The following is a 12,861-nucleotide window of genomic DNA, read 5'->3' on the forward strand; positions in this document are numbered from 1 at the left end:
ACAATGCAAGTATTCGTAACACCTCCTGAGAGCTTTTGGCATGGCTAGGTTTGGCCTCACTTTTCAGCTATGAAGAGAAGTCACCTATCAAAACTGCATACAAGTAAATGGTAGTTACATATAACAGTTGGCAGAAAATTACTTATATGTGTAGATAAATACACACACACCATTGTTTTTTTTTTCCTCTCTTCCATGTTTTCATTTATCTGGTAAAACAACTGACCAGTAGCCAGACTTAGAAGTCTGAAATGTTATCACTTTAAAAAACAAAAACAAACAAACAAACAAAACACACACTTAAAGCTCAGCCTTCAAGTAAATTGCCCTTATGTTTCTTGTACAATACACAACATGAAGGCAAGAAGGCTCTCAAGGAAAAAAAAAAAAAAAAAGTTTTCTGGGGAGCACACCAATAGTGTACACAGTACCTCCTGACTGTGTGTTTTGTGACTGGTGTACAATCACGACTGTTAAGAACACACTGGGGAATTCCAAGGTGCAAAGGACTCTTACATATTTTCCGGATTAGCAGCACTTCTCTGCTCAGCAGCCACATTGGTAGACACCTGATGGTACAAGCCTAGCAAGTCACTGTGGGAGGGATCCAGCTGGCAGAGCAGTAAGTGCCTTGTTGCCTGCCAGAGCACAGGTAACGCAGGAGCCACTGTATGCACCTTTTGTTCTCCATGGATCAGATAAAGAAATTATGATCATATGTTAGGTTGATTACAATTTACAATTAGATTCATGCAGCCCCCTCAGATGCTTCTGAGCACACCAATAAATAAATAAATAAATAAATAAATAAGCTGTTATCCTACTGGGAAAGCCAAGCTGGCTTCTCCCACAGTCCATATAGCTATATGGAGTTTAACACTGGGGCTTGTTCAATTAGTGTAATCCATGGCCTATGTACCATCTAGCTGAAGGACTGGGCAGCTTCTCCCCTTGCCAGCTTGTAGTTTGTCATAGGCATGGAAAGCCAAGGGATTTGTTTTGGGTTGTGCTTAGCTGTTCCACACTCCCACCCTCAGTTCTCAGCTGCTTCTGCTGGTAATTGTTAGATGTTGCCTTGGAAAGCTAATGCATTTTTACAAATGTATTTGTCACATTGCTCATTTCACTTGATAGTTGTATACAGTTTACGGGAAGCAAATTAAACAGACCAAATTTCAAATGGAAAGCCAACAACAACAAAGAGAGGGAAGCACGCATGCACGCACTGAGCAGAAGAACAAACAGCTATTACTCAGTTTCATGGCACTATAATTTCACACGGAGCAACAGGTGACAATTTATGCTGCAGAAATTAGGACAGTACTATGAATAAACTGAGAGTTCTTGTTTCCTTGCTGTATCGCATCCCCCACCTTTAGAGAGGATCTGTTAAATTAGGGCTAGTGGATCAAAGTGAGGGAATTCAAAAAGATGATCATTGAATTGCAGGCTTTACCCCAGGGCTCAGAGTTGCTATTGCATGAGATCACCTATGAATAAAAACAAATCACCTAAAAGTCTTGCCAGCTGCCTCACCCCTCCCCCTAGTTATTTCAGGCAGTCATTTCCTTTTAATTACGCAGCTTACCGTATGTAGAAATACAGTTTCTTTTCCTTGTAAATACATACCCAAGGTTTGATCCCAATTAGGTTATAGGATTGAAATAAGGTGTAGGATCTTCCAGCAATAGGTCAAAAGCTTTGAGTCTACTGGTGATATTTTTGTTCTTGACAGACCTAAGTTCAGGTGGGAACTCCAACAACTCATCAAGTCATTACTTGAATGCTCTGTGATACAGCCAATAGGCAAGGAGTTTTTTGCTTTGTTGTGATGGCAAGAGGACTGGCACAATAGACAAGCAATTTTGTTGGCAGTTTGGACTAGAAATTAATGTGCAAACTGAATTAATACCATTACTTTTTAACTAGAGGTCAATGCAAATTAAAGTAAGAACCAATATTTTAGAATTAAGTTACAAAATTGTGAGCTCCCACTTAAAACAGATAAGTATTATATGCTTCCAGAGAAAGAGAAACATTAGAGAATTCATTCAGAACAAGCTTGGGATAAGAGCTAGTGTCAAATCCCCCAAGTTTTTAAATACATTAGGCAAGAGACAAGTTCATCCAGCACTGTGATTAAGGCTAAGCCTGCTCTTGGGGATGCCATCTGTCTGGCTGCTCCAGAAAACAGCAGTCCTACTCCTCCTTTGCATCAACACTGGTACTTATCTGGTCTTAGAGTGAGCTGGCCCAGGCACTGATGAGTCAGTGTTCACCTGTGCTGGTCTATGGGAAGTAATGGCAAGGTGCAAGAAGTGGGACTATGCCATTCAACAGCAGGTAGCCATTAGAGCAACTTAAATGTAAAGCAAGACTTTACCGAAAGTAAAATGGCAGTTCCCCATCTCACAGGTATGTTGTAAAGAGGAATACAAAGATTATTAAATACTTGGATTCACAGAGCTCCTCTGATAACTTAAAGAGGTCTTCTTCCCATTGAGCAAGCTAAAGAAAATGGATGATTCAACTGTTTACATTTAGGGTTCCAATAACTGTCATCCAGAGTCTTTTGTAAGTACATATCACAAGAGCATAAGGTTTAGAAGAGCCTCTTCTAGGCTGCCAGAATATTCACTGGGTTTCCAGTGCAATCCATCCTTCAGTCACCCACAAAGTAGGAGGGAGGCAGCACCCAAAGCTACATAACGCAACTTTCAACCACGTTATCAGCTGGCTTCCTCCTGAGCAGACTGTCTCAAACAGTGAAGGTCATTCATGCAGGAAAGGGACTCCTCTCTACACATCCAAATCTAAAAGCCTTTCTTCCCCATTACCAAGAATCCAAAACATCACTTGTTGCAAGCTATAAGACTTTGTTTCAATTTGCTGAAGTTTTTAGTAGTTCAAAACCCTCATTCAACTTTGCTAACACTCCTTCGCAGGTACATCAGTACCTATGCTCACATAGCAGGCACTTTAAATAAAGTTCTTGAGAGTGGGAAGGTAAGGTCCGTGAAAAGTGAAGTAAAAGCATTTGCTCACAATAAATAAGTAAATGAATTTACTTCAGTTACTAATGCTACGACAGAATATAAATAACTACCAGAAATCTAAATAAACTGGATAATGTGAGATTAATCTTGCTGCATATAAGAACATAAGGAGGCATTTTTGGAGGAGCCATTTAAAATTATTCATGTAGATTGAGTTTTGAACTAACTGTAGTTTCTTAGGAAAAGTTTAAGCATGATCCTGGACCGTTTAATAAGGACGATTTCTTGAAGTCCAGAGATACCAAGAAAGCAGATAAGATACTGGGTTATACTTAGAAACAGATGAAAATATGGGAAAATATTACAAAACCAACGTATATATGTTTTATATTAGTACATGGCCTCAACTTTACTCTGGAGTTCAGTTTCCGAGATAACTGTCTACTGATAATACAGAGTAGAAGAAGAAGGGCTGAAAAGAATTCAAGAAAGAGAGTAAGGCATGAGTGGAGAAGGCTTGCACACAAGAAGTAGAAATTATAAAGATGTAAGGTCAAATTAGAGTAAGCTTATTGTGGTAGCAGCAGAGCATGGAAATATCAGGAAAGGGATATTGTTGACATAGCTCCTTTTTGCCTCTCCAACCACATTCCATTTCCCATCATGGGATCTGGGAGGTAACTTAGAAGAGCCTCTCTCTTTTCCTACAGTTCCAGGCAGAGTTATGCTTATTCTATATATATTTTTTTGTTTTGTTTTGTTTTTCATTCAAGTACACCAAATAGAATTTGTGGTGCAGAAGTCTGGCATACCTCAGCTGCCATTGCCAGAGAGCTCAGTTATTCATACAGGAGATCCTTCAGTGACGATCAGATTGGGTTGACTGATCAGTTCTTTGAATTCAGACTTTTGGCTTTTACATTAGCACGACTTATATTCCTCCACTGTATGTGTTTTGGTGTTTCATCCACTTATTTTGCATTCGTTTTTGTTCAAGAGTGAACTTCCCTTGCAGGGACTCATGACAAAGTTTACCACAGCATGAACATGAGTGGTTTCTTAAGAAGTTTGAGTTTATCTTCTGTGGAAAAGAGAAAGCAAAGGCATCTGACTTGAGACATAGTGAATTTCAAAATTTTTCCTTCCACAGGATACCTTCATAGAAACCCTTCAGATACAGTCCACCAAACAGATATTCTTTGGCCACAAGTTGAAAGTCACTATTATCAAGAATTAAAAGGAAGCTGAATAACAGCAAAGAGTCCAATTGAACCCAATTGACCATTCTTGTAAGGGGGTGGGGAGAATGTGCAGAGGCAGGAGGAGATGGGAGGGGGGAGAGAGAGAGGCAGGAAGAGGAACATTTTAAACCAAACATGTTAATACTCAATAAGCCTTCTACTGCAACATATAATTAGCTTGTTAAACACATTCCCAGAGGATATCGTTGCAATAAATAGTTTAGTGGATATGACTATAGATATTCCTTGTTTTTAACATACCCAAGGTAAACACTATTTTATGGCTTCCAGGAAGACAATACCCAGCTTGCACTTGTGCTGTAAAGCCCCTTGTATATCACCCACCAACACAGACACGGTGCAACTAATTTCAATGTGTAAGTTCTGCATTGGGGTGTTTCACGTTAACCTCTGTCAAATACATGGTTTTAGGCTAGGGACAGTGTTGCCAATGTGGTAATGTGCCTCTCCAAGATCTACCCGGTAATAATGATCCCTTCCCTCCCTTACTTAGGAGGATACCTATTGCCATTTCATAGTGAAGGCAGCCAGAAATTATTCTCAAGTTCTTAAGATTTTGAGCAGTCTCCCTTAAAAAAGAAATCTATATCAATGCAGAGGTGTTATTAGGGGAGTAGCAACAGCAGGTGGGAAGAGAACAAGAACTGTTTCTCCCTTGTCTTTCATTTAAATGTATTGTTGGGTTTGTTTATTATGGAGGGGAGAGGGGGGAGTATTTTTCTTTTTAAACAGACTAGCCAGTTCTACTTGTCATTTTTTAGCCATAAATAGAGTTTGTTCAAGGTCTGTCAGCATTTGACTACATTTAGCCTAGAGATATTACCTTTCAATGATCCTTTTAATATAGTACGCATATGTTAAAGGTCAGGAGTATATGTGCTATTTAAACTCTATTTTTCTGATTTCTAATTGCTGCCTTGTTAACAGAGAGGATGGTGATGTGGTGTTCAGTACCCTTTTGCATGTTCCAGATCTCTAACTCACAAAGCTAGGGGCCAGTCCAACTTCTGCATACATTAACAGTAATACTTCAGTTCATATAATGCTTAAAGAAAAACAGAACTGAATGGCAACAGCAAAATAAATTAGTAAATAAAAGCACTACACATGCACACCCACCCACCAGCCGTGTCTTATTTCACAAAAGAAGAAAGACACAGAAGACCAGCTTAAAATCAGTTGATTTAAAGTTGTAAGAGGTTCACCATTTTTTATGCTCCCAGGAAAGGCAATGACCAGCACTTAGCCAGTACGGTGCCCTCCTCCAAACATCCCAGACCATCCTAGGGTACAATATCACACAACACAAAACGTACACAGGTTCTGCACCTTCTCCAGAGGTACCTGACACTAGCTATGTCCAGAAACAAGGCAACAGACTGCAGCATTAGTACCAGGTTAATAACTACTGCAGTCTTTCAGACCCTCCAAAGTATTTTAAACAGAAGCAATAACAAAAAGAAATATTGAAAGAAAAAATGAAAAGCAAACTCACCATTCTGGAAACAACAAGCCTTCTCCTAGATCCAAATTAAGCCGTGGCTCAGGACATCAGCACTGTTGAATGAGCACCTATTTTTTGCTCCAGCTTTGAAAAATTCTAGCGTGCTGAGGGCTTGGTTAGCTGCTGAGAGCACACCTGGCGTGTGCCTGTCTCAGGGGTGCTGAGCAGCGCCTGCTGGAATTTGCAGTCTAGCAGGTACCTGACACCACTTGTGCAAACACATAGCAGCGAGTGAAGGAACTACATTACCCATAATTGCCTTCAGCTAGTTTATGATTACACCTGAAACCTGGAGAGGTGGTGTGGGAGTTTCGCCTTGGGGAGGAGAGATAGGTACACATGGAAAAGAAAAAGGAAATGTGCGTTCCTTATAAGACATTAGAAAATGGTTAAGGTTTTGTACTTTCATGTCACATTAAAGGTCTGTGGAACACCCTGGGAGGGGGACATAGGATGGCTTTCTGATAAAATTTGAGGCTAGAAATAATTAGATTTACAGGCAATGAACGCAGTGACCAAAATCGCATGAACCTGTAGGACCGGTTTGGGCATCTCTCTGCATGTAAGGTAATCAGACAAATGGGTGTGAGGAAGCAAATGAACAAGGGGTGGCAATGGCCTGAGAAGATATCTACCTTTGAGGTGAGGCAGAGACATTCAGGGATAAATATTTCCTTTTAGGCTCTGTGACCTTGAAGAAACAGTAAGTTTTCCTAAACATTTGCAGGTGTTGCAATATTCATTTCAGCGTTTTGTAGGATTAGAGGGACAAAGATCATAGCCACAGAGAGATAAGATAAATGACCTTTGAAGTAGGGTTGTCACGGGGGAATTGGAGAAGAGATGATTTTCCTATCCTGTTTTTATTTGCTAGCAGTGTTTTTGTGGCATTTAAGATTCACAGCTGAAGCTCTCCTTTGATAAGTATATACTTTCTAAGCCTGCCTCCAAAAAGCTGAAGTGTAAGCCAACAGGATAAAAAAAGGTGGAGAAAAGCAAAATCCTTTTTTTTTTTTTTCTTTATTGAGGAGAAGATGTCAGTACTGGAGGGCAATTTCCAACAAACACATTATTATTTGCCAACATGTGTGGTTTTGTTCAGTGAGGAACATTGTAGCAAAGTGGGGTCAAACTCAGCAAACAGTTTCATCTGGGAAAAATGAAGGGGAAAAGTATTATCAGGAAGGGTGCCGACATCATTTCTACTAAAGGGTCAAGCCATTTCAGAACCTACAACATTTCAATTCCTTCAGAGAATGCAGCACTTTCTCCCCCACCCCTTAATCGAGAAAACAGCTTTTCCTACCTGATTTTGGGGGGTTTTAAGGTGGGAACCTCTTCTATTTCATACAACAAACTGAGGTGTTGACTGTGATAGAGGTGAAAAAAAGAGATGCCCCATCTCTAACTGCTCTAATTGACTAGATATGCTGTTGAGAGCGCTCAGTTGTCCTCTTAGAGGCAGGAGGTCAGAGCAGTACTACTGATCAACACAGCAAGGATATTCACTTTGTACTAAAACTATTACATAAGACTTAATTGATTTTTATTTCTGCTGCTTCTGTAAAGATATACAGATCTAGTTTAGAAACTCAAGGTCTGGAAATAGAATATGTAGCTCAGATAAATTTCCATTAGACACAAGAAGGATATGGGAAACATTTCCAGGGATGCTTGGTGTCTTACTTGGAGCTGTTGAGAAAGCAAATATTAAATTTTTGTTATATATATATATATATATACACACGTTTGTGTGTGTGTAGGAACTGTCTATCATGTATCTCTAATACTGATGAGAATGGCACACCCAAATCAGTTGAAGCTCATTTTATACTAATATCATTTAATTAGAAATGAAGATATTGGTATCTTAAACTCTAAATTTCTAAACTTTTTCTATTATTTTAGATTGTTCTTTACAATTTCTACTTAGCTAAAATACCTGACTTCATTTCTCTGGGTAAACTATTAGCTAAAAGAAGAAATTTTGGTTCCTAGTAGAAACATTTTTAGAGCCAGATGTTTTTGACAATCCATTCTTTTGATTCAAAGATCATTTTAAAAAAAACATTAATGGTATTTTACCTTAAATGGAAGAGTTAAGTTTAGGCTGATTATTTTTAGCTTCTCTTTTCATAAGAGTGAATCAAACCTTAGTCAATCTAATATGATTCTCAGCTAGGAAATTACTATAGAGGATATCTGTACCTGTAGCTTTGTGGGATCCTGCTGACCCACATAATGCACCTACTGAATTCCAGTTCACCTCTGGGCTTCAGAATAGGGCTTGAGTATTACCAGAGTTTATCTGGGTATTATGTGCAAGGGTGACCAATGATCAGTTCTCACATTTTTATTAAAGTCTTCTACTTCTGTCATGTTACATAATTGAGTTTACCTTAAAGGCATCTAAGGTAGGTGTTTAAAAAACAACATTGCAACCCTATTACCTCTCCAGAAAAAGATCTTACCCATCTGCTTCCTTTTTCAGACCATAGTAACCTGCTGCAACTTTTCTTTGAACATATTTGATGAGACACTGTAGTCTTCCACAGCTTGACTCATTTTCATAGCAAAGTCTTCCACAAAACACATTTAGACTGTTAGGTTTTAGGAATGCTAAGTATTATGTGGACAGTTAGTAAGCAATTTTGTGTGTTTAATTAACCACACTGTTTGCGTAGAGAGGGAACCCACATGCTGTACACAGAGACAAAAGCAATAGCAGATGTTCACAGGCTCATTTGGCAATATATTTCTCACTTTATTGTTTGTTTGTGTGTTTGTTTGCTAAGCTCAATCCACTTCTCATATATGTTTTTGTCACTGAAATCAATGGAATTTGAAAGAATATTTTGGGAAAGAAGTGGGGCTTATTATGTTAATTTTGAGATGGAAAGTTAGGAAGCTGAGAATGCATGGTATAGGAAAGTATAGGAATATATTTGAGGCATAGGAAGCCCCACATGAAAGTTGAACATGATGGGTCAGTTGATGTGAAAACATTGACTAGTGTAGCAAGGGCAGAAGAACTGTTCAGCAGCAGCTTAGGCTGCCAACTCTGGGGCACAAGCAACATCATGGGATACTTACTTCCCTTTAGACGTGTGTGATTGCCACCAAACCACATCCTTTGGCTTTTTGCAACCTTACTGGTAGTGGTGGCAGGATCCTGGAAAGCTTGGAAATGTAAACAGTTGTGTTCTGGCTTGATGTAACATAACGTATATGGGATGCGGCAGCCACGTCTTCACTTCTTATTTGATTACAGTATATGCTTTCCATCTCACTGATTTTTCCTATTTGTTTGTTTGTTTAAATAATTGCATATTTTGATGGCTAAGCCCAGCAATGATTACAGGGTTAAAGTGTTCAGTTCTGTCTGTAAACAAATTTTGTTTTCAAAATACTGGATAGCTGGGCAGAAAGCAGACTATCTTTTTTTTTTTTTGGACTGATCTCAGTTTTGCTGCAGTTCTTATTAGAAGAATGACGAACACCAGGGTTTCAACGTACATTACATATTGTTCTCATCCTATTTGTTTCAGTTGTTTCTAAAGCTCATGAGAAAGTAAATATGAAGCTCGCGTTCGTTGTGCCACTAGAAAAAAGGCATTATAAATCCCAAACTACATGACAGTTACCTGCATGATGAATTTCATGAAAACTAGCTGTGGCCACTACAACATTATCTGTACACATGTATGAGTGTTTAAATTTTAATAATAATAATAATAATAATAATAATAATAATAGGAAAATGTCAGGCCATTCTGTGTATAAATAAGCTACTCACACGTGATCAAATACAGACTTTTTTTCTCCTCCCATCAGTGGCAGAAAAGCATTCATGACAGAGATTATCCTGGCCAAAGATGTTTACATATGGGGTAACAGTTTGAGTGTGACTAACTCCCAGTGAAAGAATATTTAATAACCAATGTGTGGGGGTAAGAACTGGTTTTCTGCCAGGTCTATGCTAGAAAATGTTTGATAGCATAGCTATACTGGCAGAAGCAGTTTGGGCTAGCTTTAGTGATTCCAGAACCCTGAGTATAATCTATACCAGCAAAAGCACTGATGCTGCCAGCTCTGCGTCCATGTTAGGGCTGTTGCCAGTATCAAACATTGCCAAAAATCACATTCCTAAGGGACATTACTTACACTAACAAAAGTGTCTAATACAATGCAGGCTATACAAACACTAATGAATACTCCACCCAAGCAGGCAAAACCACCTTTCTTGATAAACAGTGACCCAAAGCAATGAGAAAGTCTTTACCTGATTTCTGAAGGGCAGGATACAGTCTTGTGCAATGTTAAGCCTCAGAAAGACAGCTCTCAAAGCGTGGACAGCTCTGAGCAGGACATCTTTTAGACTTCAGTCAAAGTGAAGACTTGTTTAAAAGAAAAATCTGTTTCATTGTGTTTTAAATAACATAGAATTGATGGCATCATTACTGTATGAGAAACAACAGCCAAACAGCTGGAGTTCACAGCAGAAATGTATACTGAAATGGCTGAAGGTAATGGGTCAAACTGAAACAACACTGCACAGCATAGAAGTTAGGAAGGAAAATATATTGAGCAGCAAAAGATATATCTATGTTTATTATATCTGCTTGTACTCTGGGGAAAAAAAAAAAAAGAGATGCATTGTGAGCTGAAGAATAACTTAATTTGTTTATAAATAAATAAATAAATAAATCACGAAGTCTAGGTGAAAATACAGTTTCTCTGTTTTACATATATCAACAACTGGAGGGAAATCAAGAAATCATTGTTTTTTCTCTAGTACTAATCTTAGTGAAAGAATAAGTATGCCATGGCCTTTTATTAATGAAATGTAATGATTTTATTATTACATTATTTTAAAAGAGGTGTGGTTTTATTTGTTTGCTTGTTTGTTTTCTAGTGAAACGAAAACTTTAAAGAGAATCATCTAAACAAAATATTAATGCAAAGAGGTAACTGGAAAATTGGAACTGAGAAATACCAGAGCAAGAGCTTTCCTGAATGGGGAGCATATATTTGCCAAAAGGAACTTGGAGGAAGGTCTCTGACAGCGGTAAAGAAAAATCTCTTTCTATCCTGAAATAGAAGTGTGTTGAAACTTGAGCCCTAGGGAAGGACCCACAAAGTATCTTTTGTGACATGGAAACATTTCCTTTCTGAAACTAAATTTGTTTAGTTTGGTTAGTTGCTAGATTACATTATGCAAAGTCAGTTCCTTAAACAAACTTTTTTTGTGTGTGTGTTTATACCATTTGCACTCTGTCACTAGTAAACCTCTTTCATCCACAGCAGAATCTGCTGCTCTCTGCAGGGAAGATTCACTCCATTCCCACAGAGAAAAGGTGCCAGGTGACCTCAAGGAAAGGAAAACAAATTTGGCTTTAGTATGCAAGCCTACTAACTCAGTCAATAAGGCACAGGCTTATTAATTGTGCTCCTGTGGCCCAAGTTGTGTTTTAGGGAGACCCATTGTAGAGAAGTGCTTGCAGTAATGCCTCCAAAACCAAGGCAGAAACAGTAGTAGATGACAGGGCCACATAAGACTTATTCCTGTAGAGGTAGACTGGGAAAAGAATAACAACTTTCAGGTTAAGAGATGTCTCTTTTTCTCCTAGTTTCTCATTAAATCCCCTGGACTAATTAATATGGATCATTTCACTAACATTGCATGTCACCAATGAAAATGTTCTACATGACAGTAAAGAAAAGTTCTGCACACTGGAATGGAAAAGCAAAATAACAGAGTCCAGGCCAAGGAATTCATGTCATGAGTAATAAATGGTGAAGCAAGAAAAACTCTTCCATTTCAGAATATTTTCATATATTTTTAGAAATGATAAACACACTGTACTCTGCTGTACTAAATAACTGGTTACTAGAGAACTGCATAGCATTTTTGTTGTTGGTGGTTTTAGCCTGATTTCCTTAGGAAAAAAGGCACATACAATCATGTTGTACGGTGCCTAATTCTGTCTATGACTGTCCATCTTTGCCACTGTTTTGTGAATCCATAACCATTTCAGCTCAATTCAATTCAATGCAGGGACAGAAATCTCAGATTTGATAGGATCCTGCAAGTTTTATGAAAAGATTCAGCCATGTAAAAAGTGATAGTTAAGAAACTTGGTGGAGAAAAGACTACTGTGTAATTAGACATCAGAGGATCACACAGAACAATGAGAGAGGGACTGCTATGAAAGCACAAATTGTAGAAAGGTTTCAAGGCTTGTCCCTTTTTAATAGTGAAAAATCCAGTTCAAAACAAATTAAAAAAAAATAAAATAAAATAGCTCCATAAGCTCCACTTCCTCATAGGAATTAATTTTTATTTTCCTTTTTGTTAGTCATGTAGGGGGGAGGGAGAGGAGGTATTTAAGTGCAATTATACAACATAAACAAGAAGAATTAGAATCTAATCTCACTGTAGATCCCAAGCAAGTCTACTGAATTAAGTAGTATGTGCCTGGCTTTGACCATATAGTTTGTCAACATGGACCAGTTTTTCAACAACTGCACTGTTATGAACTTGAAAATCTGGCCACAGGTGCCTCACTGGCAGTCATAAGATACCAGATGCTTTTGAAAGTCAAACCTTTGTTTAGTGCCTAGATGGAAAGCAGGTTTTTCTGAAAATCAGATTTAAGTTACCAGGACATTACAGCATAATTTACCTATAAACTAAATATTTATTCCTTTATCACAGATCATATCTCCACTAATATGGGAGCTAATAAACCCTGAAAATTTAGGGGCACAAATTCAATGTTTTCTTCATTGTAAAGTGAGGATTCTTTTAGAAGAGAACATTTCCCCAGTTTAGTAAAAAACATTTCTCCCATTTTAAGCTTAATATTAGCTTAATATAAGCTTTATAGTCTGTATTTAATGATAAACTCAAATGTAACTAATTTTCTAACCCTAAAAAGTAGCAAAACAACAAGTCAGCATCAAAGCTGTAAGTGGAGCTGCAAGAAGGGACTAGTCACCCAAGATCCTTAATCAGATCATGTTGTTGCTTAGAGTGATGTTTCTTTGAAATGCAGTCAATTACAATAAACCAGATGACAGCATATTGCTGCAATAG

The 12,861-nt window shown here is 38.1% G+C and overlaps 1 protein-coding gene across 1 annotated transcript in view; it reads right to left on the reverse strand.

Annotated features, from left to right (window-relative positions):
• MACC1 (MET transcriptional regulator MACC1) overlaps positions 1–6,058 on the reverse strand; it is a 31,505-nt gene extending 25,447 nt beyond the window's left edge. Inside the window, exon 1 of the mRNA XM_068674149.1 lies at positions 5,754–6,058. Coding sequence (XP_068530250.1) covers positions 5,754–5,756 — 3 coding nt within the window. The 5' untranslated portion in view covers positions 5,757–6,058. The remainder of the gene's footprint in view (positions 1–5,753) is intronic.
• Positions 6,059–12,861: the final 6,803 nt, after the last annotated feature.

This window comes from Anas acuta, chromosome 2 (genome assembly GCF_963932015.1).
Source record: "Anas acuta chromosome 2, bAnaAcu1.1, whole genome shotgun sequence".
Classification (NCBI taxonomy): Eukaryota; Metazoa; Chordata; class Aves; order Anseriformes; family Anatidae; genus Anas; species Anas acuta.